The 25,874-nt window shown below is 35.2% G+C and overlaps 1 protein-coding gene across 2 annotated transcripts in view; it reads right to left on the bottom strand.

Annotated features, from left to right (window-relative positions):
- The window catches only part of COL28A1 (collagen type XXVIII alpha 1 chain), a 67,940-nt gene extending 43,535 nt beyond the window's left edge, over window positions 1-24,405 (bottom strand). For both annotated transcript variants that reach the window (XM_026842785.1, XM_026842787.1), the window contains exons 1-13: window positions 24,366-24,405; window positions 23,157-23,313; window positions 22,046-22,605; window positions 20,530-20,550; window positions 19,832-19,888; window positions 18,530-18,583; window positions 17,970-18,011; window positions 17,231-17,257; window positions 16,060-16,104; window positions 13,967-14,011; window positions 11,928-11,981; window positions 2,690-2,758; window positions 1,148-1,216 (exon numbers count right to left, since the gene is read on the bottom strand). In XM_026842785.1, coding sequence (XP_026698586.1) covers window positions 1,148-1,216; window positions 2,690-2,758; window positions 11,928-11,981; window positions 13,967-14,011; window positions 16,060-16,104; window positions 17,231-17,257; window positions 17,970-18,011; window positions 18,530-18,583; window positions 19,832-19,888; window positions 20,530-20,550; window positions 22,046-22,605; window positions 23,157-23,277 — 1,164 coding nt within the window. In that variant the 5' untranslated portion in view covers window positions 23,278-23,313; window positions 24,366-24,405. The remainder of the gene's footprint in view (window positions 1-1,147; window positions 1,217-2,689; window positions 2,759-11,927; window positions 11,982-13,966; window positions 14,012-16,059; window positions 16,105-17,230; window positions 17,258-17,969; window positions 18,012-18,529; window positions 18,584-19,831; window positions 19,889-20,529; window positions 20,551-22,045; window positions 22,606-23,156; window positions 23,314-24,365) is intronic.
- Window positions 24,406-25,874: the final 1,469 nt, after the last annotated feature.

Genomic DNA, 25,874 nt, shown 5'->3' with positions numbered 1-25,874 from the left:
ACTCTTATGACATTAGTAAGTAAAAATGCTTCTGTAACAGCTGGCTGAGCCCAGGCAATTAAAATGAAGCGTAACAACCCTTAACTATAGGATTTAGATTAAAATAAGCTAATGCTGAAATGGTATGAATTATATAATTAATGTCTAAAGATTGTACCCTTAAAACTCAAACGAACCTGTAGATTAATTTATAATAAATACATTTACCACTGTGAAATATATTCCCTATAATTTCATTATTTTAATAATGAAAATCACTAATTTGAACATAGGGTTTTTTTTTCATACAAAATGGCAGGTTAAACATACAAATTTAGGGAATGTCGATCTTGTTTTAAACAAGTACAGAACTAATTATTCTTGTAATACTTTCTGTTCTTCCATAAAATTCAACTATCTTTCGTTATTTAAAGCTAATAAAGAGGTTTTAAGGATGATCTTGATTAAGCAAAACATTTCTGCATTTTTGGTGAGAAAAATAATCTTTGACAACCACAAAGTGACTTTCAAAAATACTGTTAGGATGAATCTAACACTCATCCACATTTGTGGTTTCCTAATTAACAATCTCTTTTTTTTTAATGAAATACACAAGAAAACTATACATTTCATACATTTCAGGAAGAAAAAACAGCCAGTGACCACTAACTCAATGTTACAAAAAGCTTGCTAAAGTTCTGTCATTCAGAAGATAAAGATACAAGCATATAATTAGGGTCTTTGATGCAATCCAGATTACACACAGGAGTGAGGAATGTCTCAGCTCTTGGATTTTTTTCTTCTTAAAATGTGGTTTTAGACAATTTTTAAAGATTATCCTCAACTCAAAGAAGTAGCGGTACAGTTATTTATATACAACTCCATGTCTTTCTGAAAACTGGATACTGAAATCCTTCTCACATGGACCAAACAATTTTTTATTTCCCTGAAACTTGTTTGGCCATGGCTTTTTCTCCTGCTTGGGCAAGTCACATGCAATTACTGCTGCAATACTGGGCTGGCGTAGACAAACACACTTCTGCTGCTCCAGACTAGGTACAAGGTGGTTTATGGAATCAGTAGCCAATATAGCTGATGTCAATTAATTACACTCACTAAGACTTGTTTCATTATATTCCCACTTCCAATGCATACATCACTGACTTACAGGTAATCCTGGCACACCAATTCCAGGAGGTCCTGGGAATCCGATTTTACCTTCTTGACCTTGAGCACCCTTGTGAAAAAGAATATTAGAAAGTTCAGTCATAATTCAACCCTATGCTTTTGAAAGGCATAACATTCACATATATATGACTTAATGATGTCACCAGAAAGGTCTGAAATCAAATGTGTAACATATTCTGATGTAAAAAAACCCTGAATAATAATTTTGAAACATTTCAAAGTACCTTTTGATTAACACTTGCATCACTAGATCACATTCCAGCCCTCATGCCAACAGCAAAGGGGTGTTATCACTTTGCATAGGGATAACTGCTTAAAAGTGCAGAACGTGAGAGACGACAGGGATGAAGGAGCAAAGTCAGGTTAAATTTCGTTGCAGTACAACCCATTGAAGCAGAAATGCTCAGGTGTGAGGGATCTTCACTGTAGCCTCTATCTAGGCACTCGGATTGAATTGAAGCCTGCTTTCAGTGGAATATGGGACTGCATGGGAACTCCTGGAACTGCATAGTTTCTGTATCCTCTATTTATAAGGTGTTATAATCTTCACATTTCCTCCTGTTTACTGAGGAATATGCTTCAAGAATAAGAGCACAGAGGAATTTTATCTCTCCCCAGAGTAGTACAGAAACTGGGAGTGACATTACTTCTCCAGAAACTATTTTCCCTTCAGGAATGACCCAGTGTTGTTCTTTTTACATGTCAAATTACTAGTTTCTGAGCTATATAGATCCCCTCTGTGCACCAGGGTCTTCCCCACTGCACAGAAAATATGCAAGAGATCAATTAAAGTACAAATTAGAGCAGTAAAAGAAAAAAAAAAGTGCAGGCATTTTAGACAATGGCACTTGGCACCAAAAAATAGGGAAAATAATGGCATAAAGCAACACCAAAGACTTAGCAGCCAGAATAACTAGGACGAGATATAGTTCTGCCCAATTTATATTTCTTGTTTGAGTCTGAGCTGTAGCTCTCTGACAAAACTCTCATAAACTAAGCAGCAATGCTTCCTATGTCAATGCTTTTGCAGTTTCCTAAAAGGAGGTGTGGCTGGCCAGCATAGGCAGACATGATTTTTCCAAGTTAAGAAAACTGGATTCCACCTTCTAGTCTTTTGCAATAAAATAAGATGGAGGAATTAAATGTTGCATAAGAGAGAGAATTTTATAGTTCTCTAATGAAGAAATAACAGGGCAAATCTGTCACTTGACTGTGTATCACAGTGACTGGGATGTATTTCTATGCCTTGAAGTATGATTTACTCATTAGTGCAAGCATCTGCTAGTACATGAAAATGATCTCACATATTTAACCCCCATTTACAAATGGCATTATTTCTGACTTCTATTATATCGACGGGATCATAATAAAACCTTGAGCAAAACCCCTGACAATATTGTACCAGTTTTACACTTACTTAGATGATAAGAGTTTGAGTTTGATAAAACAGCAGATGAGAACTTTTATCAAAAAAATAAATGCCCACAGTTAGCACTTTAACAGACATATTACTGAGAATTACCTTGGGTCCTGGCTCTCCAACACCAGGGAGTCCTGGAGGACCATAGGGACCTAAAGGGCCTTGCTCTCCCTAAAAGAAAAAAATTGTAAAGAAACTGTTTATGCAAATGGAACTTTACTCAAATTCTGCCAGTGTCCTTCCACAGCATCATTTAGGGCTATAGAAATAAGTTTTTAAAGAAAAAGCTAACCAAAACAAAACAAAACACAACCTGTCTTAAAGACAAATGTCTCAAAGATGAGGAGCAGGCTCAATACCCTGGCCATAGAAGTTGCAGTGATAGATAATAATGTTATAAAGCCTTTCTTTAGTACACATCAGGAAAGATAAAATGCATATTTATTCTTTGTCATATCTTTGGTCTTGACTTTATCCACTAATTTGATGCTTCCTTAGCTTTTTTCTTGCTAGAAATTAAGCAGTGTTTATGCTTTAAACATTGCACTTAAGTTTCTTCCCATAGTAACAACTCCGTGTCATGAATTGTTCCTACTGCTGTCTTTGACTGCAGCTCCTAACCTTTTGTGTTTTGTATGTTCCTAACAAAGCCAATGTAGCCACACAACTATTAAAAAGGCTTTTTATCAAAACATCCTTATTTTCTGGGGAGGTATTCATATTTGGAGGGGTTGGAATTTTGTATATATGAAGAAATGTTATATGCTGTGTTCTGAAGCCTTTCAAGGAGATTTTTGCACTTGAGAGGTCAATGGAAGTGTAAAAAATTACTTCAAAGCCACATATTTCTTCAGAAATCTGCCAGTTTGTAATCTGCCAAAGAATGAAGCTAAAATGTAGGAATGGGAATATCCAGTGAAAGTAAATAAAAACATTGGCCTTGAAGCTTAATTTCTGATAAGTAGGCACTTGGAGTACTACTACTGCAGGTTTAAACCTAGAATAAAGTAGAACTTGATGCCCAGTCTTACATTCATTCCACTCCAGGACAATATGATAATTTGAAGAGCAACTATGAAATTTAATGCTTACTCAAAATACAAGATTTTATAGTATACCTTCATAATCTAATTATTAAACATTAATACAGCATCAATAGGAGATAAGTCTTAAAAGGCAGAGGAAAATCAGGGAAAGCTGGTATAACTCAGCAGAATAGCACACTAATAGGGTATTAGCAACACTGACTTTAATGTGGATTCTGTGTATGTAGCTGTTGCCAAAATACAGAACATAGCAAAGAAGTTTACTGTATTCCTAGGCGGACCTAATTTTTGGGGTTTCCTAATAATATTTTCATGAAGCCTTTGGACCAGAGTCACAACTCAGTTGATGTGTATCCAGATTATTGTAAATGATGCAACTTTTATTGATATAAAACCAATTAGAAATTGACCCTTTTTGCATATAGCTATTTTTTCCTCCTGTGTTTGTTTTGAAACTGATCAAACAACAACAAAAATTCCTCAAATGGCCCATCTTCTAGACTTCCAGTTCCTCCATGGAATTAATTTGACATTGAACAAACTGTCCTTTTAAGGTCAGCTGATCAAGTATTAAGTGTTTCCCATCTGCAGGAAATTTAGAGAAGGCCAAGAACAATACAATCAAAGACCATACTTGTCTCTTCTTTAATTCTCTTTAAAATCTCTCTAAGTACTGTTGTCCTTTAAGACAACAGTTAGCTGAATTTCAGGGTTTTTTGGGCTGATTCTGTTTAGACAAGTAGGGGAAATACGTAAGGAAATGTTTCATACTATTTCTTTAGAAAATAATGTATACTAAAATCCACGTATTCAGAAAGGTTTTAATGTCCTAGAAGCCTCCATCTCATTTCCAATGGTAGTAATTTAGGCTACTGAATTTCATTCATGCCAACAGGTCACAAGCATCTAAGTATCAGTGGAAGTTGAGCTTCTAATTGTGCATCAGTATGTAGAAGTGCACTATCAGAACAGTATCAGCAAAGCTACAGCACTGTAGTTACACCCAGCCCTGCGGTATGCTCTGCTTCCAGAGCAAAATCATCCCTATGGGAGCTATACAAGTATAACTTGTATTAAGGTTTCAGTACAAAATTTTGCAAGCAAATTTCCATGCATAGACATTCCCTCAAGGACAATGATGCTTCTGCTACTTTTACCCACAGTTGTGTTTCTTGCAAAGCTTGTCAAGATGCACAAAGCATGGCTTTTGGAAGAACCTTAAGCCAAGAACCCCAGCCTGGTGCCCAGGAAGCTTTCAGTCTACAGGCTCCCTTATCTCATCACCAACTCTTACTTCAGTAGCTCTCCACTTGACAAGTAATATTAACAGATACATCTCCATGCAGCTTCAGGGCCTTGAGACAGTCTAGTTAGGGATGGACTCGTCAAGGAAGTGATGCCTCAGTGAGAAAGAAATAGACAGGCTGCTGTAAGGCCAGGCAGTATGCTAAATATTAGCTGTTCAAATCCACAGTCCACATTTCTTTCATGGAGAAGGCAGCCTGGGATCTCTGATGTGCCACAATAAATCAGCATGCCCCACAGAATGAATGCAAAAGATATGCAAAGTTGAAATTTATTTTAAAAATTCTACCAGATTAAAATAATAATAATTCAGCTGCATGCAGCAACACTATGTGTAAGTAGGCTACTCTGCACACAGCAACGCCCCTAAGCACATTGGCTCCATTTGTGAAAAGTAAACCTCTGAAATGGTCTAGGAACTTGTTCTATTCTGAAAAATGACATTTGATAAATAAAGGCTCATCTCTCAGCTGAAACAATAAACCAAACCCCTTTGTTGTGTTTGGAAAGTGTCTTCCAAATTTTTTGTCCTGTCATCCAAACGGACATTGTGTTTCATATCTATTTCTGACAGCCCCTGGCAGAACTTTCCAAGGACAGTAACTCTCAGGGATGCTTCCCACCACAAATCATTTACTCCTTCGCAAGTTCACCCACATGATAGAGCTATGCTAATATATGCGCTGCCTTGAATGCAGATGGGAGTCCTACTGAAGTGATTGTTTTTCCAAAAGCTCTTTTTTAACCATGGTAAAAAATCACATTTTTCTTTCCAGTGACTGGTATCGTGTAATCTGCCTTGCAGCAGCTGTACTAGTAGGTAATGCTGTAGGCAGCATAAACAGCCCTTATGATAAAAAGTATGTAGGGTTGTATGAAAACATTATTCTGTTGAATGCTTTCTCACTGATAGCTGAAGATGCCTGAATATTAATAGAGAAAGAAACACCACCTTCTACTAGACAATATGAAAAACTTGAAATTTAAACTATTCAATCTATTTTAAAGACTGTATATTTCAAACTTCATATGGCTGTTAGTAAGTCTGGCCTTTATCTTCTGTGGTGTTGGTGCTATAGGTAATATGGAATTTATTAAAACCCTAAAGTGCTGGCAATAATAGCATTATTTCTACACATAGAAGGAAAAGACTTCTTTTCAAATTAACTTCTTTGTAATTAATTTCTTTGTCTAACACTCTGCTCAAATTCTTTTTTCTCTCCCTATTGGGATTTTCCTTCAAGTGGCATCTACTATCAGGTAGAGTAATGGGAAGGAAAATTACACTTGATCTGATCTTAGTACTTCTACAAACTGTACCATTTTAAGCTTGTAACATAACAGTCTAACCCTCCCCCAAAATAGTTCGTTATGTTATGAGGAGTACCAGTTAGTGCCAATATAAATAATTTATCTACTTCTAAGAAAGCACATACATACTGTAATGGACATACTCTGTATTTCAGTCTATAATGCAATAATGATAAACTATAGTAAAAAGTAACATTTCAAATATAATTATTTTCTCTTTAAAGTAAACATTGGCAACAAGAATGCAAGTACATCTAGATATTTTGACAGATGTTATGGATATTTTGTATTTCTAAGTTAGTTGAGATATCTAGTAACTACATTTCTTTATAGGGAAATTGGATTTTTCAGTCTCCTGGGAAAGATGTAACTTGCCACATAAGTAAGGAAAGAATTTGTAAGTCAGTCATCAGAGAATAAGCAGCATCCCTTAGCAGTTCATTCTGGGACACATTTTCAGGGAAATATGCAATGATGGATTTTTCACAGGATTATCGGAAGATGTTTTTATGGGAACAACAGCTTTGAATACCCAATTTCAAACTTAACAGTTTCCTTAAAATTTTGAATACATGTCTGTTCATAAAGCTTTAAACTCTAATTCAGAATCTTATCATGCACATAAAATTTTCCAGAGAGGCTCTTACTATAGCAGTAGCTTTAAAGAATGTGTTGTTTTCAGCCTTTGGATATATCACGGTTTCCGGAAATGTGTACTTTATTTCTAGTAGCTGGTCTAGGAGTTTAAACAAGCAAACCCAGTGTCACTTGTGAAATTATTACCATAACTACTCCTTGTTCATCACTTCTTTATGAGTGGAACACAGGTCATGCCCTGATTTTATGCCCTGATCTTATAATCTGTAACCACATCATTCTGTTTGTAAATTATCCACTGAAATTTGTGAATAGTCACTATTATGACCATCACTAATAAATACATTTACAAAATTACCTTGAATACAAACACTCTTCTGGAACCTTACTGGTGCCATTGTTTAGAATTCGTTGCGGGTTTTTTAAAAGTAAGTATTAGTTAAGCATTTTTTAACAAATTAATGAAAACAGACAAAATAATTCCTAGTATTTTGAATAAATTCATAGAGATATGCATGTTGAAAAATTCACTTTTTATCTAACACCAAGAATATTAGGAAAAAGTGGATGTGCACATTTTGCATTGTTGACCTCAATGAGGTACTTTAGCTTTGCAAAAATGTAAGCAAAAGAACCTTAGGGCTGAGAAGTTTGCTAGACTGAAATAAAGGGCATTATATTAATTCTTAGAACTTTGTTTTCCAGAAAAATTATGGTGATTCCTTTTCCTTTCTAGAGAGGAAACCAAGATGAATGGATTTCTTCTGTGTAAGAATACTTGTATTTTTCCTGGTTTTTATTGCAATTGAAGGGCAAAGCCATCTTCTAATCAGAACATAACCACATAATGTATGTGGTAACAAATAAATCCAACAACAGTAAATGCAGTAGCCACTTAGGATGCTATTTTACTGCATTAACCAATGCAGTTAAGAGATATATAGAACCTAAGTATGAAAATGACAGAAAACAAGTTACTGGGAATGTTGGAAGAGAGATGCAATTCTCACTGGATAATGCTTCTGGACGCTACTGCTTATGATAGAATATATTATACTTGCAGGGCAAGTAAAACTTTTTGTTGCTATTAAGAATACAGACTTTATGTCCTGTGTCTCCTTTTGAAAGCCTATAGCTTCCTGCGATAATTTCAGTGTAATCTTTGAGAAGCAAACCAAGCAAAAGCAACCACAACTGATTTAATCCCCAAACCACCTATTAACCATCCATCTAGCCAATTCCTGGCTATCTAGGCAGGAATATGAGATACTACTGGAGCAGAAACAAGAGTGGCATGGCTTTTCTCTGACAACTTCCTGGTACTTTTAGTCTCTCTCTAAGTGAGATAGTGTCTTCTGGGTTTTTGGAAATGGTTGCATCACCAGCAAAACTGTATTGTGGGTCATATTTGCATTCTTAGTGAGACAAGGAACACAGAATCTGAGTTCCTGGCTCCTATAAGCTGCAGTTTGTCAAGAGTTGAGTGTCTTCACCTTAGACCCAGGGTTATAAATTGATGTTTTGAAAATTCAGTTAATGAATTGTGTGTGATAACTTAAAATAACTACAAAATTTTTTTGAAAGGAATTTTCGAAATTTTCTTTACAAGTTTTATGAATGAGGTATACGGTATACTTTGATTCAAGTTTTTGGTTTATGTTACAACACAGATAATGTGCTGTGGCTAATGAAGTTGACAAAAGCTTTAAAGTAAAGCAAACGTCTAACAAAATATAATGCACAGATGTGAGCAGCATTTAATATCTTTCTGTTGAAACATTTCCAATAGACAATAGAAAGTCAATAAAACAGAAAACAGAATAATCCTGGTCCTTTGCTCAGCACATGCTTAGGGAACAGGACCAAGATGACTGCTTCAGAAGACAGGAGATACACAGTGAAAATAGCCAGTTCCCAACTCCCGTGTTTGAGTGAAATGTCCTGTTACTCTAATGTTTGCTTCTTAAAGTTATTACATTTTATACTGTGTTGTAGGTTTACTGTTAACATGAACGTTCAGCATTTGGTTAAACGGAAATATATTTAGTCAGGTTAACATGTATTTGTATTTTTATAGAAGTGGATTTCAAATTTGTCATTTTAAATGACAGCCTCTTTATGGAGAAGGTTTGTATATATGGTAATAAAACTGTTTAGATGTTTTTGAGATGTTATAAATTTGCAGAAATGCAAATAGAGAAAACTTTTTTTAAAGTTTGTTTAATAGCAAAAATTGGTTTTAGTTAATGCCACACTGAGCTGCATTCTGTGCAGGATATAGGTTGTTCAACATATTCCTACATAACTTGAAAAGAGGGTGAAAGTAAAGTGACAAAGTTTGCTTGTGTATTTAAGAGATTACTAAAGATAAGGACTGATTGAAAAGTGTATCAGAAAGACTTTAAGCAGTTAAGGATGTGATTCAGTGCCATGTGATCACTCCTAAACTTAGGTGTCTGCATGGAAACAGGTTGGCTGAGTTCCTGTTGCAGTCACTGGAAGGCTGGTCAATGCAGGCAGTGGGACTTTGAGGGAGATTGAACTCATTTCTGGCAATATGATAAGGCAGTATCTCAAGAAGGGATTGAAGCAGAGTATTGTGCAGCCAGTAAAACTTCATGCTGATAGATTAGCCAGCAGATTGAGAATAAGAAAACGCATATGAACAACAGAAGAAGTAAGGTATGAAAAGTTCTTTTAAGTATTTTCTTGGACATTTCTGGACTCCATGCCACTGTGCTTCAGACAAGTCAAACTGAATGAGCTGAAGTTGCAGTTCCACCAACCTTCTCTTGCTGGTGGCTGCCAGGGCCAGCAGCGTCCAGAGAGCACAGAGATGACACTGTCCCTGGCTGTGTCTGCCGCCTGGCACTGCAAAGCAAGAGAACGGGTACAGCACTGCCTTACAGACCTGTGGGATGCACTGAGCTGGCCAGATACACGACTGAACTGTAGACTTCACAATGAGACCCAAAACATCTGTAGTCTGAGCTTGATCCGGGGTTTATATTTTGAGGAATTGAATCTCCTCTTTCAAACTTCAACATGGCACACTAACAATGAATAAAAGTGTTCAGCAGCCATGTTCTGTTTAATGTCACATTGATACTACTGCCACACAACTGCCTTTAGCTCTGCTAAACTGAAGTCACTGGTTCTGCTCAAAAAGCAGAAAGTATTAGCATGGAAAGGCCACGGGTATAAGGAACTGCACTAAGAATAGACTTATTTATTTTATCCAAGGCAGTTATTTATAACTGCCACTTTTCAGAGATATTGTATTATGTGTCATGAAAACTAATTTTAAAAGACTAATTGAATAATCCTTCTGTAAGGACAAAAGATATTGGAAAGTCTCGTATGGTTCTAAACCAAAAAAGGCCTTGACCTTTACTATCTGAATGGGTGTTTATGAAGCTGTAAACAACCACTGATTATTTGTACTGAGCATCAGAAAATTTTTCACTCATCTCAAATAAGCTCCAAAATGCCAAAGGTTAGCTTTGGCTCTAGGTATGGACAAGAGATAACCTCTAAACATACATATGTTTCTGCTATACTCTTTAAGTCTAATTACCTAAGTATATTAATTAAAGCCGTCTGTCAATATTTTTATGATGATAGATGTCTGAGCCTGGAAAAATCTTGACTATAGACTTTAAACAGCAGTTTGCAGAGTTGGAAGCTGAAGAAAGAGGGAACTTTCCTATTCATACTGAAAATCTGCAGCTAAAATATAACAAGAGACCATAAATATTATATCCAGGTAGATGAATTCTAGAGAGAGCTGCATGTATTTTACAGACATGAAAGTGTGTGAAGAGACTGATGGGAGGATAAACAACATTTAACAAATATGATTTAGTGTATAATAAAAGCATCTGGTAGTACTATCTTGGAGTCATCAGCGTGAAATGACAGATAAAAAAATTGCTGTCATTTGCTGTGCTGAAGTTAGAGATGCATGACTTTTCCACAACATGTATGAATCGCTTCTTTCAGACCCACCACCCTCTTTCTTTCCCCACTTCTGAAATATTTCGTAGCAGCTTTCCTAATGTATTTTGTTGAGAAGATGAAGAAATAAGAAGTATGAAAAAGCACTTGTGAGGAAAAGGAAAATCATGATGGATGCCAGTATTCCGCACCTTTTACCATAAACATTTCCCATATCTAAATTTATTTCTGTTAATCTTCAAATGAAATTATTGCCTAAGAAACAAAACATTAGTGTTTAAATACTGCATCTTTGGAAAATTACTTTGTTTGAAATTACTTGCCTTGTATAACTCAGATACAGCATTTTATTAATGAGGCTATCAATAATCCTGTGGTCATTAGACCCTACATTTTCAAACTGATACATGAAAGATCTTCCTGTACCAAACAATGATGTTATTAGCTATCCCATGGGTGACACAATTGTATTCATGTAAAGCAATTTTCCAAATGTTTGCAAATCAGAAGACTGCCTAAATTAATCAGATACTTTATTCAACTTTATCCAACTGATTTTGCTTGACAAGCTGTAGTCATTAACTCTAAATGTTCTATTTTAAATACAACTAAGGCATTAATTGTCATCAAATCTTAACACCTCCATCAATTTCAAAGTTATCTTGAGTTTTGACAGTATACAAGCAATTAAAAATTACTTTAAATACTCAATCTAAAGATTTTATAACCACCATCTAGAATTACTTAAAATGTTTTAACACAAGATATTTTAGTTGAAAATACTTCAGAACAAACTTCCCAAGTGATGGCAGAAGCCAAGACACATATTCAGGTGATTTAAATTCCAACCTAAGTGCTGTGGCTCTAGGCAGATACTTGGTAGCACCATGTTGTGGCCCTACAAAATGCTCTCAGAGGCCCAGGTGGAGAACTGGCTATATGTGCCAAAGATACAAAGCCTTCATAATGTGACACCATTATGGTGCACCACCCAAGGTGCAAAGGACACCACTAACAAAAAACACTGAGGAAAAAGGATAGTAGAATATAAAGATTTTACACAGAGTTTCTGAATTCTCTCTCCCTATACAAATAACATCTACACATATACAACTACATCTTACCTTGTTTCCTTGAATGCCTTTCGGGCCTGGCTCACCTGGAGGCCCACTGATACCCTACACAAAAGTCAAAGTACAGAATGAGTAGCCTTTCAAGACGCATGTAAAGTTTTTTTAATTTGACCTGAACAAGGTACAGTAAAAGGTAGCCCAATGCTAAACTCTAAAGGAAATTTTTCTGCATCATATCCTGCAAAGTGACCCCTACATTGAATATTGTTAATATTCAATAACTTGTGCTGGCAGAAAGGATATCTCACTACTGAGACTGCATATGTTTTATCTTAAATTTTCCATTCCTTTCTCCTCCTGCTCCTGACTTTGCCATATTTTCATATTGTCTCTTCTGCTCAAGCAAATAAACTAAGCTGTCACAGTCTATTTAGCTCTCTTTGTAAGAAATCACTTCCCCAAAATCTCTCTCTGATGATGAGCTGAGATGAATTTTAATTTTCTGACATTACTACAACCAATGTGTACCCTCACACAAGGAAATAATTAATGGCTCTTTGGAAGAGACAGAGCAGGTAAGGTACTCTGTCCAGAGTGATGACATTGAGGAGGTCCCTTTAGTGGCTGCTACAATAGCTAGAAAAAAGTAGGTCTATTAATTATGAAGAACCCTCCAGTTCACTGACTTCTGAGTTAGTGAACATCCCACTGCCATCTCCTGGGCCGCCCAGTTAGGTCAGATTGGTCAACGTTGTTGCAACTACCACTAACAGAGCTGATAATCAAAATGAAGTGGAAGCCTCATGAGGCTTTTTTAAGTGACTGGAGAAAAAAAGTCATGACCTATCAAAAGAATAACACCACAAAACTACAGTTCATTGTAGTAAAAATGCTGGGTCACTTTTGGATAACTTCATGTGTATAAAAAGACACGAAATGAACCAAATCTAAATGTATTGGTTTAGTCGCTGACACAAAAATGTGCTCAGACTGTGTTCATTCCCTTTATTAAATATGATAAACTACAGGAAACACATGACTATCCAAAAAGAAACAAACCCCCTTTCAGCTACCATCACTAATAGCTACAGTAAATCCTCCAAAATACTTCATTTTGGCTCATAAAACAGATATGAAAATTTTGGAATATCGGTGATTTTGTATCTCCCATGGATTTCCAATCAGGAAAAAAAAAAAAAAAAAGTTCTCCTTTCCTTTTGCAGCTTTTACACAAAGCATGCAAAAATGCGATCACACAACTAACAGTTATACGACCACAGATCAGATATTGGGGAGAAAACAGTGAATGAAATTAATATAGCTAGTGTTCCAAATTATGTTCAAATCATAACTTTACAAACTAGGGAATAACTGTCTCATAAGAGTACAGTGATGTCCCAAGTGCTGTATTGTGCACAAACTCACAGTTATATGGCCTTACTCCTTGGTTTATGCATTTTAATTGAGTACTATTTACTAAAAGGAATGTTACAGGTTTTTTTGTTTCAAAAGAAGCAAACTCTACTTTATTCTCTTAGTGTCTCTGTGTCATATAAAGAAACAAAATATTTCTTTAAAAACTCTTAGTACTTGAAAAGCATTTCCAAAAGAGACACTGAAAAATCTTATTTTTCTAAGCTATTTTTTGTGAGGAAAAAATTATGATCACGATGTGAGATGGACAAATGTCCCAGCACTAAACTGGCAATGTGATCAAGGCAGGGTGTGCTAATAGAACTACATAGTATAATCTGTTAATATAAATACATAAGATGAATCATTCTCAAGCTCTTTGCATGCTATCTTCTTTTTAGTCATTAAGCAAATTGTAGTTCCCATAGTAGTTCCCTTAGAGAAGAACTCTCCAGTTGGAGACCACAAATGGGCCGTACACCTGTGAGTAGTTTTAAGAAGCAGCAGCAGCCGCCAGGATTTTTTGTTTGAAAAGACAAAGATTTGCCAGACTCCGCTGTCTTGGTGCCTCATGCACTAAACATGCTGCTCTCCACAGAACTGACAGGTTGTATGTAGAAGAAACTTACAGAATATAATGTGTTTTTTTTTAATTAGGTAGCTTTTAGTTCTCTTACCTGAGGTCCCCGAGGTCCCCTAGGGCCAAAAGGACCTTCCAAACCCTGAGGAAAAATAAGATGCAATATCAGATTAATAGGAAATTGCAATTATCTGCTTTAAAGTATTGAAAACTGCGAGTACATGTAATGACTCCTATATCTGTTCAAGCATTTTCTAGGGAGTTTATTCTCTCTCCAGAGTACTGCTGTTCTCGTTCTGTATTCAGTAATTGCCAGTTACATTCCATCCTCAATATTTGGGTCGATGGCTACTTAACATCTTAGCTGTTTGATTAATTAATTTTTATTTGCTACAGGTCTTTAAATTAAATTTCTAGAAGTATATTTGATACAGAATTCTTAAAAAAATGCTGCAGTGCCTATACTAGAATAATTTCAGGTAACTTTGTCTCACTAGCTCAAATTGCTGATCAGTAGCATGGCAGAATCACACTAATAGTTCACAAAAACTGTTAAAAAATGCATTGAAAAAAAGTAAAATGATGTATTTTTTTAATCCATTAGTTGTCATTTGGCATTTAATGAGTTCTTACCAGTTATGGCCACTGTAGGTTAGTCACAAATATAGATAATATTTCTAATATATTAGAATGAATTGTATAGTTATATATATTTGTTCTAATATTATATAGAAAGTGGCAGGGGGAAAATGGAACTTTTCCATATCAGACAACAATATTGCCAATTATGCTTCAATACCCATCACTGCAGTTACAGATCCACCTCAGAACAGAGAATTTACATTTAGCCATGTATGTTCTGTTTCTGATTATTTTGTCCACCATGGACTACTTTAATTAAAAAAAAACAACCAAAACACAACAATAATTTTGTCCTAACTTCTGCATTCATAAATGTGAAGCTGGGAATTCTGGAAATGACTAATAATCGTTTGTTCACTAAATTCTTGAAGTACATAATCCATTATAATCTCTGATCCTCTACAGATGTCAAACTTCTTTTTCATCACTGACCTCAACAGAAATGAAACAAGCAAATTTCTCACAGCCCTGGCATATTTTTTCTACATCCAGATTTCTTGGCTGCTTTGATTACGTTCTTTGCCAGCTTCTGAACAGCTTCCTTTTATCTTAGTGGACATTTCACATAACGTTGTGCTCTTTCTCACATATTTCCTGGACAAAAAAATTATGAACTTTCTTTAGTCCTCTAAGAGATGCAACTCTTCCTCCTCGCTTACTGATATTTCAGCCCTTTATGACTCACTTGCTGCCATTTTGAAGCATCTCACAGGATATACTCAGCCTTTGGATTTTTATTACAGTATAATGCCCTTTTTTCTTTGCAACAAATACTGCTGCTTTGAGTATTTCCTAATTCCTACCTGAAATTAATCATTAAATAACAGGTTCCAGGAAACATAAACTTTTCAAGTTGGTCTTTGATAAAGGTAAGCAAATATGGATGTTAAAACTGAAGAAATGTGCTTTAATAGAATGAACGATTGCAATCTAATTGGTAGTACTTTACAACTCTAAACTAGTGGTTTGTAGTACTTCTACAAACCTGCTTATATGAACTCAAGATACATGATTATCTCACTCAGGAGTACATTACCCTTTCATCTTTCAGAGAGTAAAAACCAGGTAAAACTCTATACTGACTTGTATCACTTCTGCCCTTCAGGTTAAAAGAAGAGGAGGACTAGACAGAAGCGTGAATGCATATCAACACAGGTGGACTGCTAGACCTGAAAGTTGTTCAAGTTGTATGAGAACCTGCTTCTACTGTAATATAACTTTATTCACTTGAAATAAAATTAATGTTTTAGGGAAAAAAATATGGTTAACTCCATAACACAGTCCTTTGTAAGCAGGGCTTGGCATTAGTCAGGACATTTTTTTTAGCTAAGTGACTACATTTTTTCTGCAAAATGGAAAAAAAGAAGATGGTGAACTGGGCGTTCAGTTTCTGTGAATTATATTTCTTCTATGAATGTATCTCTACTACCAGAGAATTATAATATGTTCCAAATTTACAATAATCTTTACAAGTTATGTTTATTAATGTTACATGATTTTCTAGCATCTTCATCATTGTGAAACCATCCAAATAAAAAGTATACTTACTCTTTCCCCTTTTATTCCTGGTGATCCACATTCTCCTCTTTCGCCCTTTATAAGAAATCAAAAAGTTGACAGCTAATCAAGACGTTCTGATTACACTACATGCATTACAGACTGGGCAAGCAGTTAGTGCAAGAGGTTGAGTAGATTCTGAGGAACAAAGAGTAGCATCATTAGATATGGTCTGTAGAAGATACGGTCTGCTCTACTCAGGTTAGATACTTTTTCTTTTTGAGAATATCTATAAAATTTCCAACCTACATCATAAGAGGATAGTACATTTAATGTCTAATAAGCTTTGTTGCATTTTTCCACCACACTGTGCTGCCTCCAGAGATCCTCTCCATATTCTGATTTCATTACTGTGATGTGTGAGATTTTCCTAAATAACAATTGTGAAATTGTACAAATGGAATGAGAATTACTAATGTGTTCCACTGATGATTTAACATATCAATAGACATATGAAAAATAGACATATAAATCTACTTTTCCTGTTTCCATGAAATGTTTCTGTAAAGTTGACTGAAACATTTTTCTAATGAATACAAAGATTCAGAGAGGCACTGCTTTTATTAATTTTATTAATCCTTGCAGGGGATAAGTGTCCAAAACAAGTAAAATCAAAATAGGATTATCTCTGTTTCTGTTCTGGCTATGATGGTCCACTTTGCTATTTGAATTCCAGCTCTAGAATCTTGTAAATAATTGAGTGTATATTTTTTTTAGCTTCTTGGAGAGCCTATTTTGAGATTTTTTTTTGATCAGGAATTAGCCCTTGCAAGTTATAATTAGCTTAAAAGTAAACTTCCTTGTGGTTAAGTTTTTTAAAGACTAGTAATTGCCATACTGATTTGTGTTTGTAGTAAACAATTTCATGTTCTTTCTATTTAACCTCTTATTCAACTCTCAACTTTCTTTTTCCTTCCAGCAGCTTTATTTCTGGTCTTTGACATTTTTCTTTTTATATTTAGATTACATTTTCTGATTTTATTTTCTTTAATTCAAACAAGCCAGTCTGCAAGCATTTACATAAATGAGGAATTTACTTCTAGGGATTGTATTAGGAGCTCTCATGACAAAAAGACAAGACAGGCTCTTTCCATTCTGTCATATACACTGTCAGCAAGTGCCAATCTATTTTCAGACTATTTCTATTTTATAAAAATCTTACCTTGTCTCCCTTGTAGCCAGGAGGTCCCTACTCAAAAATATTAAAAAAAAAAAAAAAAAAAAAAAAAAAAAGGAAAAAATCATGAGAGAGAAAGAAAAGGCATAACATACTGCTAATATAAGTAGGGGGGGGGGGGAAAGTAAAGTTATGTTTCAGAAGTTTCACTATTCACAACAATAAAATATCTCTCTGGAATAATTTAACATATAATTCTCTGCAAATTTAGATGTGTCTTTTTTCCTTATAACATTAGCTGTGAATATGCTACTCAGTTTGCCAGCAGATACACACTACCATTTAAATGGGACTTCTAAGCTTAATTGATCTTATGCATGGAGCAGTGTTGATCTTTCTACTATAAATCAACAAGAATACAAGCTGAGAAATATCCGAAGTCAGAAGCCACTGGAGGATTATCTAGATGTTTTCAGTGATGACATTTTCAATTCTATCTTTGGGATAAGCTTAATGCAAGTCAATACAAAAATAACATAGCTTCAAAAGTTCCTGTTGTCATTAGCATCACATATCTATACTTAAGCACATGGTTAGACTGCTTCTCTCAGTATAGATGCTTCCCCAAACCAGAATTTACTTTAGGTGCTCTAAATAATTAAATAAAGTAGATGTGAGAAAAATGGAAAACACATTTTCAGTTCAGTGGAACTAAAATGTGAATCAGGATTTGGAAGATAATCTGAAGGACTAAATATGAGTTAGCACTGCAGTAGTCACATACCTCTTCACCTTTTTCTCCATGATCTCCTTTTTGAGCATCGCCCTATTGGAAGCAAAGGAATACCACTAAAGTATGTATTGCTCTTTTATTTATCACTATTACACTAAAACCAAGAGCACTGTTTAAGGAGCAGAAGTTGCTTTTCCTATTTACAAATATCCACACTTCTTCCTCCCACAATCAAGGACACATAATTCCTGAACATTAACATAAAAAATTCAACCAATGTTATTGGACAACTGAAATCTTAGTCATCACAGCAAGTCGATCTGCTCAAGAGATTTGTGTACTTCTAGAAAGATCGGTGGAACTTAGCCTTCAGCTAGATTCAGAGACCTCTGCTGTCAGAGAAAACCTGGAATGATAGGCAGTGTTAACTTGGCAGCAGTTTAGTTTCCAATTTTATTCTCTCACTTCTGAAGCAGTCAACTATAAACCTCTCATAGCAAAAATCCATCCTTTAAATCATATTTTAACATACTTTTTCTTTGCTATCTTCACTTCTACAATTTGAATAAAACTAGATAGAAGTTTATTTATTAATTTAAAATTCACTTTACCTTGTTTCCTTTTGGTCCTGGCTCACCTTTTTCCCCTCTGTTACCAGCACTGCCCTGAAACAAAGCAGGGAAAATGTCATTACCACTGTGAAGATAAAATTCTCCAGTTTCTCTAAGACTGTGTGTTGGGGGCAGGCCAAAATCTTTTTGGAATAAGCTTAAGTAGAAATTCACACTGATTCAGGTATGATATGTGTGATACTATGTTCACAGCTAAAAAAAAATACTGGTATTATCAGGTGTCTGTGATATTTTTATTAATATTCAATGATATTAAATAAATTTTCTACAGAGCATTTGAAAATCTAACCAGGAAGGTATCACAAAAAACATACATAGTTCCTCCTCCCCATTTTTCAGAGATACCCACCACTGTCTGATCTTTGCTTAGAAAACCTATATGCACAGAACAGCTTAGTGTCAATATGCAGCAACCTCAAAATAAAAAAACTACTACACCATTATTCCTGTTTGGAGGATCATGAAAGCAGGGACTAGAAAGCTTGGTGTATATGTGTATATATAAAAAATACATATATAATAGGTTACATATAACAATTTTGGAAAAAATAACTTAAAATTCTTGGATCTCAAATTTTAAACTGGAAACAAGGCTTTTAGTTCCAGATACATATTATCCAGAGCCCAGGGACTGGATGGTAGATAGGCCCTGCTGTCATAACCTGCTACACATTGGTTGACCAGTTGCTTAGTGTCTAGGGAGAAAGGCAAAAACCTCACATATATCTTAGTTGTTTCTGGGGGAGCTAGTAAAGATACAAAAGAGGTCAGAGAGATCACACTCTGTCTGAACTCCCACTTCTCTCTCTTTACCAGAGCCAAGAATCAGTTATGTGTTGAAGTGTCACAAGAGAAAAGAGAAGGTTGGAGGCAGTTTTAGACCTTTCTTCATATATACCATCACCCTCAATCTTTTGAACCTTTCTCTCTTACACAAATAGAAACTGCTAGTGGAAGTAAGCCTTTGTCTAATGGACCTTTCCTTCCCTGTTGCAAGATTCAAGAATAACTTTTTGGTTTGGGCTTCAAAATCATGTACCTATTTATCCACAGTATTTTATTACCCAATAATATAAATACATTTCTAAGATAGTATGTGATTATGGATAGATTTTTTCTTATAACAGTAATATGCTGTGATACATCACTTCTTTTTGCAGTACATGCACAGCTAATGTCTTGCTTTTTACAGACATAATAACCAATTAAAATACTGTCTAACATTGATCTCAATGATTAAAATTCAAATTCTGGAGGCTTTTCAAATGAATGTATACTTACAGAATCACCTTTGTCTCCTTTTACTCCCTTTTCACACCCACAGTTCTTCTGCATACACTGAAAGTTTAATAGAAACATTAAGGAGAACGTTTTTCAAATTTATTATTTCAATTTTAAGTTTCAAATTATAATTTTTAAAGCAAAAACTCTGTTTTGGCCTAGCAACAGACTAGAGAACATAAAAGTGGAATAAGAGGAAATAAATTATTTTCTAATATATACACTTGGTTTTCAATCAACATTACACTTCTGTATAGCCCACTCAGAATCAGTTTCTTGATTTATTTATAACAAAATCAAATAAATCTGTTACTACTGTAACTACAAACATTTAAGGTAGATATAGTACTGTGAAACCTTACATAATTTTTGGACATATTTGACATTGCTGTTGTTTTCTAATGAGACCACTAATGAACTTACATGTGTTGTACTAGTCCTATTTCACTCTGGTAGGAAGAGTGTTTTATGTCTTATTGTTCATACTACTCACTAATGAACAAAAGTTGTAGAAATCTCAGGAGAAGGGATGGAATAAATGCATGAAAGTTAAAATAAAAGCAACTGTGATCGGAAGCTTTACTCAGGGAAGGAAGATTGATTAGTTCTGGAGTATTGTTGCATTACAGAAGAAGCAGACATCAGGAGACCTAGTATTAATAAGAGTAATGAAAACACACAAAACTTAAAAAACCTACCTGTTTCTGAAGCAAGGCTTCCTGAAAAGAAAAGGAAAATATTACTTTCATATAGATTTAACTTAACAGAGTAATAAGTTAACCATTTTTCTTCTCTAGTTCACAGAATTTCCAAGGTGAATGGTAAAGAATGTGAATACCTTCATCCTTCATCCCTTCCTCACAGTGGTAAGAATCAATCTGTGGAACTACTCATATACAAAAGGGTTCTCTGGTAGGAATAGGGGGTTGCTTCATGTGACCCATAATGATCAGAAAACAAATGACAATATCAAGGAACAGTGCTAACAAGGGGAATATGAAAAGTCTTCCTAATGAAAGGCCTTACTATGGAAGGTCTTGCTAACATAATATATAAGGGAAGGACTCAGTGATTTTATCAGCCTTATACATGAGAACAAGTTACCTTCTAAAATATTATCAGATGCTCAGAGACACACCCCATGTGCTGGAAAATACCCTGTCCCTCCATCAGTGACCAGTGCAGCTAAGCTACTCCTGTCCAGACATACAAATCCCCAGGCAGCAGCTGGTAGGAGGAAGTTCCCTCTGTCCTGACTTCTCATGTAGCAGAGACATGTACCACATAAACATTCCTCACGACAGCACCATTCTGTGAGATCTCAGGGAAGAAACTTCTTTTGTAAATACATACCTTCACAGGTACAAAACATAGCCTTGTAACAACATAAATTATTTCAGAAATGCCTTTCACTTACTGTAGCTGTGAGATTTCTAGCCACGTGTTTAGTGATGCAACATAATAATTTGTTTTTAGACATACCAACTAGCAAGTTTCCATTTCTGATTTTAAATCTTCAAAATTAGTTTTTTACAACCTTTAAACGACTACAAAAATATTACATAAATTCTGCATGGACTACTCCCTACTTAAAGCTATTATATTTTCTAATAATTATTTTCCTCCAAATTGTCTTAATTTATTATTTGCAAAGTCTTCTCTTACTTAAAAAATATTTTCTAGGATTTTAAACCCTAAATGCTTCCTAGACTACCTCAACACTTTGCACATTATTGCTCACAAGTGAGAAATGTCAAGTCCAGCTGACATCCCTCTCATAGGAACACTTTTGTCTACTTTAAACTAAGAAATTAGTTTATTATTCCCTACCTTTCCTTATGTGTGCCTTATGCTGTGCTAGAAGGGCAGAGAGCTAAGTGTCCTTAATTAATAACTACAATGGCAGATTTACAGTACTTTGGGAACCTGATCTCACTTGAGTCAACTAGAATAATTCTATTGGCTTCAGCAGACTTTCTTGAAGTTAATTCTTAAGACCAGAGCTACTGGCCTTCTCTGCTATCGGTGCTGGAGCCCAGGTCTTGCAGATGTCCCACATGATCTTTACAACCTTCCTGAGCTTTCAAACCTGAGGCCAGCTCCAGCCCTGGTTCACCTGCAAACCTCTGCACTGCCTTCAGGATTTACCTATCAAAGTTAAATGAAATCTGCCATGGATAGGTGGATGACAAAATTAACATCAGTATTACTTACCAGTTCCAATGCTACATCAGCTATCAGGTTCTGATCATCCAGGCATAAGACATGTTTAGAGGATGAATCCCCAGATATCATGCGCAATTTTTCTTCTTGGACATTTTTCTTAGAAAGGCCAATGGTAAAAAAATGTATTCCAAGACTCCTAGCTGCTGTGGCTATACCCTGGACATTAGGGCTGTTTGGGTGATCCACACCATCAGTCATCAAAAAAGCCACTTTTGAACTTCTCTTACGACCTTCAGTTTTAAACAGCTGAGTGGCATTGGAAATTGCATAATAGGAGTAGGTGCCGTGGCCAATAAAGCCCAGAGACTTGATTTTCTCTTTAAAATTCTGTACATTTTTCCAAGCTGTAAAGGGATGATCAATGCTGACTGTGCTGCTGAACTGCATACTTGCTAGTTTGACATTATACTTCTGGGACTTAACCGGCTTCATCTGGAAAATGCTGTCAGTTAAGTTTAGAACAAAATTCTTCTGTATATCAAACAACTGATTTTTGGCACTTTCTGAACTGTCCAAGATAAAGACTATATCAATGAGACACATACCACCTGTAATGGGACAAGAAAGTTAAATCTGTGAATGATGGGCACACCTGCACAACATATTTCAGATAATTCTCTGCAACAATTCCAGTCCTCAGGTAATTTCCCCAAGGATTACTCTGCCTTCCCAGTAAAAATTCTAAGGATAAATTTCATTGTAAATGCCAAGAAATTCTATTAAAGTCGAGTAAATAAATTTAAGTTATTATTATTATTATTAATTACAGTCTCCAGACATAAACTTTCAAATTAGGATCTTGATGGGATTATTTTAGCATTTTAGTTCATTTTGCATAAAAAAATTTCCACGTGCAATTTCAAATTAAAAATTAGGCTTCTTGTCATTGATCTTAAAAGAGATATGCGTGTCAATGAAAATCAATCAAACTGGAGTCCATGATGAAGTAAATGTCACCACAGTATTCTCCAGGCCTGATAATCAAAATAAATCACATTTTAAAAATGCATATATAAGTTGTCAATTACTAGCCAATTATCCTGAAATATGCAGAGACATACAATACGGTCAATCAGAAATTTTAAGAAAATGGGTTTACCTTCATTCTTCTGCACAAGAGAATAAGAATTATCTCCTTTCCTTCTGTTTTGCCCATATACTATCTGGTTTGTTGTCACAGCCAGAAGTAAAAAGCAAAAGAAAAAGTGTTTCTTCTGCATAGTGACTTTGATCCCAAATTAGACAACTTTTCCTTGCTGTTAAAAGTAGAAAACCACCTGTGAATATTTCATTAGTAGATGCAAATAAACAAATACAGATACTTTACATACAGAATAAACATTATTGGGAAGCCCAATTCTAGAGACAACATACAAAAAACAATTATAAAAAGTCACTGGGTAGGTGATTTCAGCACTGCAGCCAGTACAATCCCAGCTGTAGCTCACATGTATATTAGAACCTGGTTTATTAGAGAAGAAATATGGATAGAGCAAACACAGCAATCCCTTTTCATTCTTAAAAAAAAGGCCAGTGCTATCTTTAGCTTTCATTTGAACATCTAACAAAGAAGGGTAAAACAAATTGTTACTAATGCATATTGCTATTAACATACTTTGCTATTAAACTAATTATATTAAATTAGCAGAAATATTATAGAAAACATAGAATATAGTTTGATTCTAGAAAACCCTAATTTTTAGGAATAAACAAAGGTCTGGGTGTTTAGGGATGCAGATATATTACCTAGGTCTGCAACATCAGTGTGAACAACTTATTCTTCTAAAAAACAACAGCTTTAGTAATGAAATTCAATACATGAGTGTATTATTAATGTTACATGGCTGTAACAGAATGTGTGCAATATTTCCATAAAGGCAATATTCTAATGAAAATATATACTAATAAAATAAACATTACATTAAAATCAGCAATTCAACATATTTCCAGAGAAATCTAAACTCCATTAAAACCTATTTACAAAAAATGCCTGTAATTTACAATAATTAATTTTAAGTATCGTTGATAACAAAGATAATATATTTGATTTAAATATCCCTCTCAAATCCCCTTTCAAGACCATCAAGCAGTTAGTTACATATACAGAAACCATCAGTGCAGTCCTCTAACAATAGAAAGGAAATAACTAAATCTCTTACCTTCGAAGGCATTTAGAAAGCAAATTGTGGATTGAATAAACTGTCAGTGTAGAAGATATGTCCAGTAGGTCATACTGGAAAATATGTTTTGTTTACGGAAATGAAGCAATCTGTAAATAAATAGCCTATCCACTTGTAGATGGCTCTACCTTGCATCTAGGTCCTTTATGGTCCATTATTGCTGTTTAGCTGGCCAAAGTTTAAATGAAGATAGTCAGGCACTTCGCCAGGGCTGAGTGGGAGTCCAAGCCATTTTGTTAAAGGGACAGTGTCAGCCTGGGATCATGACTGTCTTCCCATTTTAAATAACTGAACTTTTACATTTAAAAACTCGCTTCTAGACAATCTGCATCTTTATCCATCACTTTGCCAGCCACACCTCTTCAGCTTGTCCATGTTAAAGTTGCAGTACTGACTAGATCAGAGATGTGAGATGAGTACATTATCATTTGTGGGCTAGAACAGAATTCTGACCCAAGGATTTGTGAGTCTGCCAGGACCACGAGCATGTCTCAAAAGTAGTAATTGCATTAATAATTACAGTAATAAAAGACAGCTTTAAAAAGAGTAATAATTCTGAGCTGTTTTTCTCAGAAATTCTGCTCTTTAAATCCTCTGAACGGTCAGACACAGACAGGATATCTAAAAGGGGGCTGTCATTTAAGTAGCTCTCAGCATGCTGCATGCAAATTACATTTGCTCTATCTACTGGCAGGCTGCAGATTAAAATTGTAATGCTACAGTGTTAAGTAAAAAATCAGGGTGAGAGAAAAATATGTCAATGGTAAGTATCAAGGAACCATAACAAGCACTGAGGGAGTTTTGTACAGTGCCCAGCCTCTGGACAGGCACTGCCTAAGAGACAAGACGTCCCTTGGCACCTTGGTGGCAGGGCAGGAGTGGAGAGGTCTTTTGTGTGGTGCTGCAGAAGGGAGATCTCAGGCTTCATCACTGGGATACATCAAGTCCTTAACTGCAATGTGATCAAGCAGAGAAATGTGTCAGTTGTAGATTGAAAAATTCAAGTCATATATGAATAATTAGGGCATTTCAAAAACATGATAAGAAGTTGCTTTTGAGTGAAGCAGATTTTTTGGCAGAGGTCCAATCTTCCATCAAAAATTTAGTATCGTAAATTTATAAACAGTTGTTCATTAACCATCCAAATATACGGAATAGCTTAAAAAAAATTTCTGCCTAAATACTATAGGTTACACTCTTTAACTTCTCTCACAACAGATTTTCTAGACTTGAGGTGACCTTGATAGCTTATGTCTCAGATATTAGTTTTAAACATATATAGAAAAACCAGACTCAGTATCTAATTCTATAGGATAGTAATGTTGTCTATTCTTCCCTCTTTTGTGTTTACAAACCCAAAGACTGTGTTTGCTCTTTTCGCTGCAACCTGATGGAAGTTTCATGGTAAAATTAATACCTCTCATTACCCAGAAGACACTTTCAGCATAGCAAGTAGTGGGCAAAGCTTAGGAATAGTTGTCTTACCAAAAAAATATGAACGTTGAGGCTTTGCATTCTCTGTAAGTAATTTATGCTTTTCCAGATTTGTAGGAAAAGCACATCTGAAAGATGAAAAGGCAGAGAATATAGAAGTTCTAAACTTTGATTTTGATATTGCAGATTTAATCAGGTTATTT

The sequence above is a fragment of the Athene cunicularia genome (assembly GCF_003259725.1).
Source record: "Athene cunicularia isolate RWA chromosome 2 unlocalized genomic scaffold, athCun1 chr2_part1, whole genome shotgun sequence".
Classification (NCBI taxonomy): Eukaryota; Metazoa; Chordata; class Aves; order Strigiformes; family Strigidae; genus Athene; species Athene cunicularia.
Note: the sequence above shows the minus strand (reverse complement) of the source record. Positions and strands in the feature narration are given on the sequence as shown.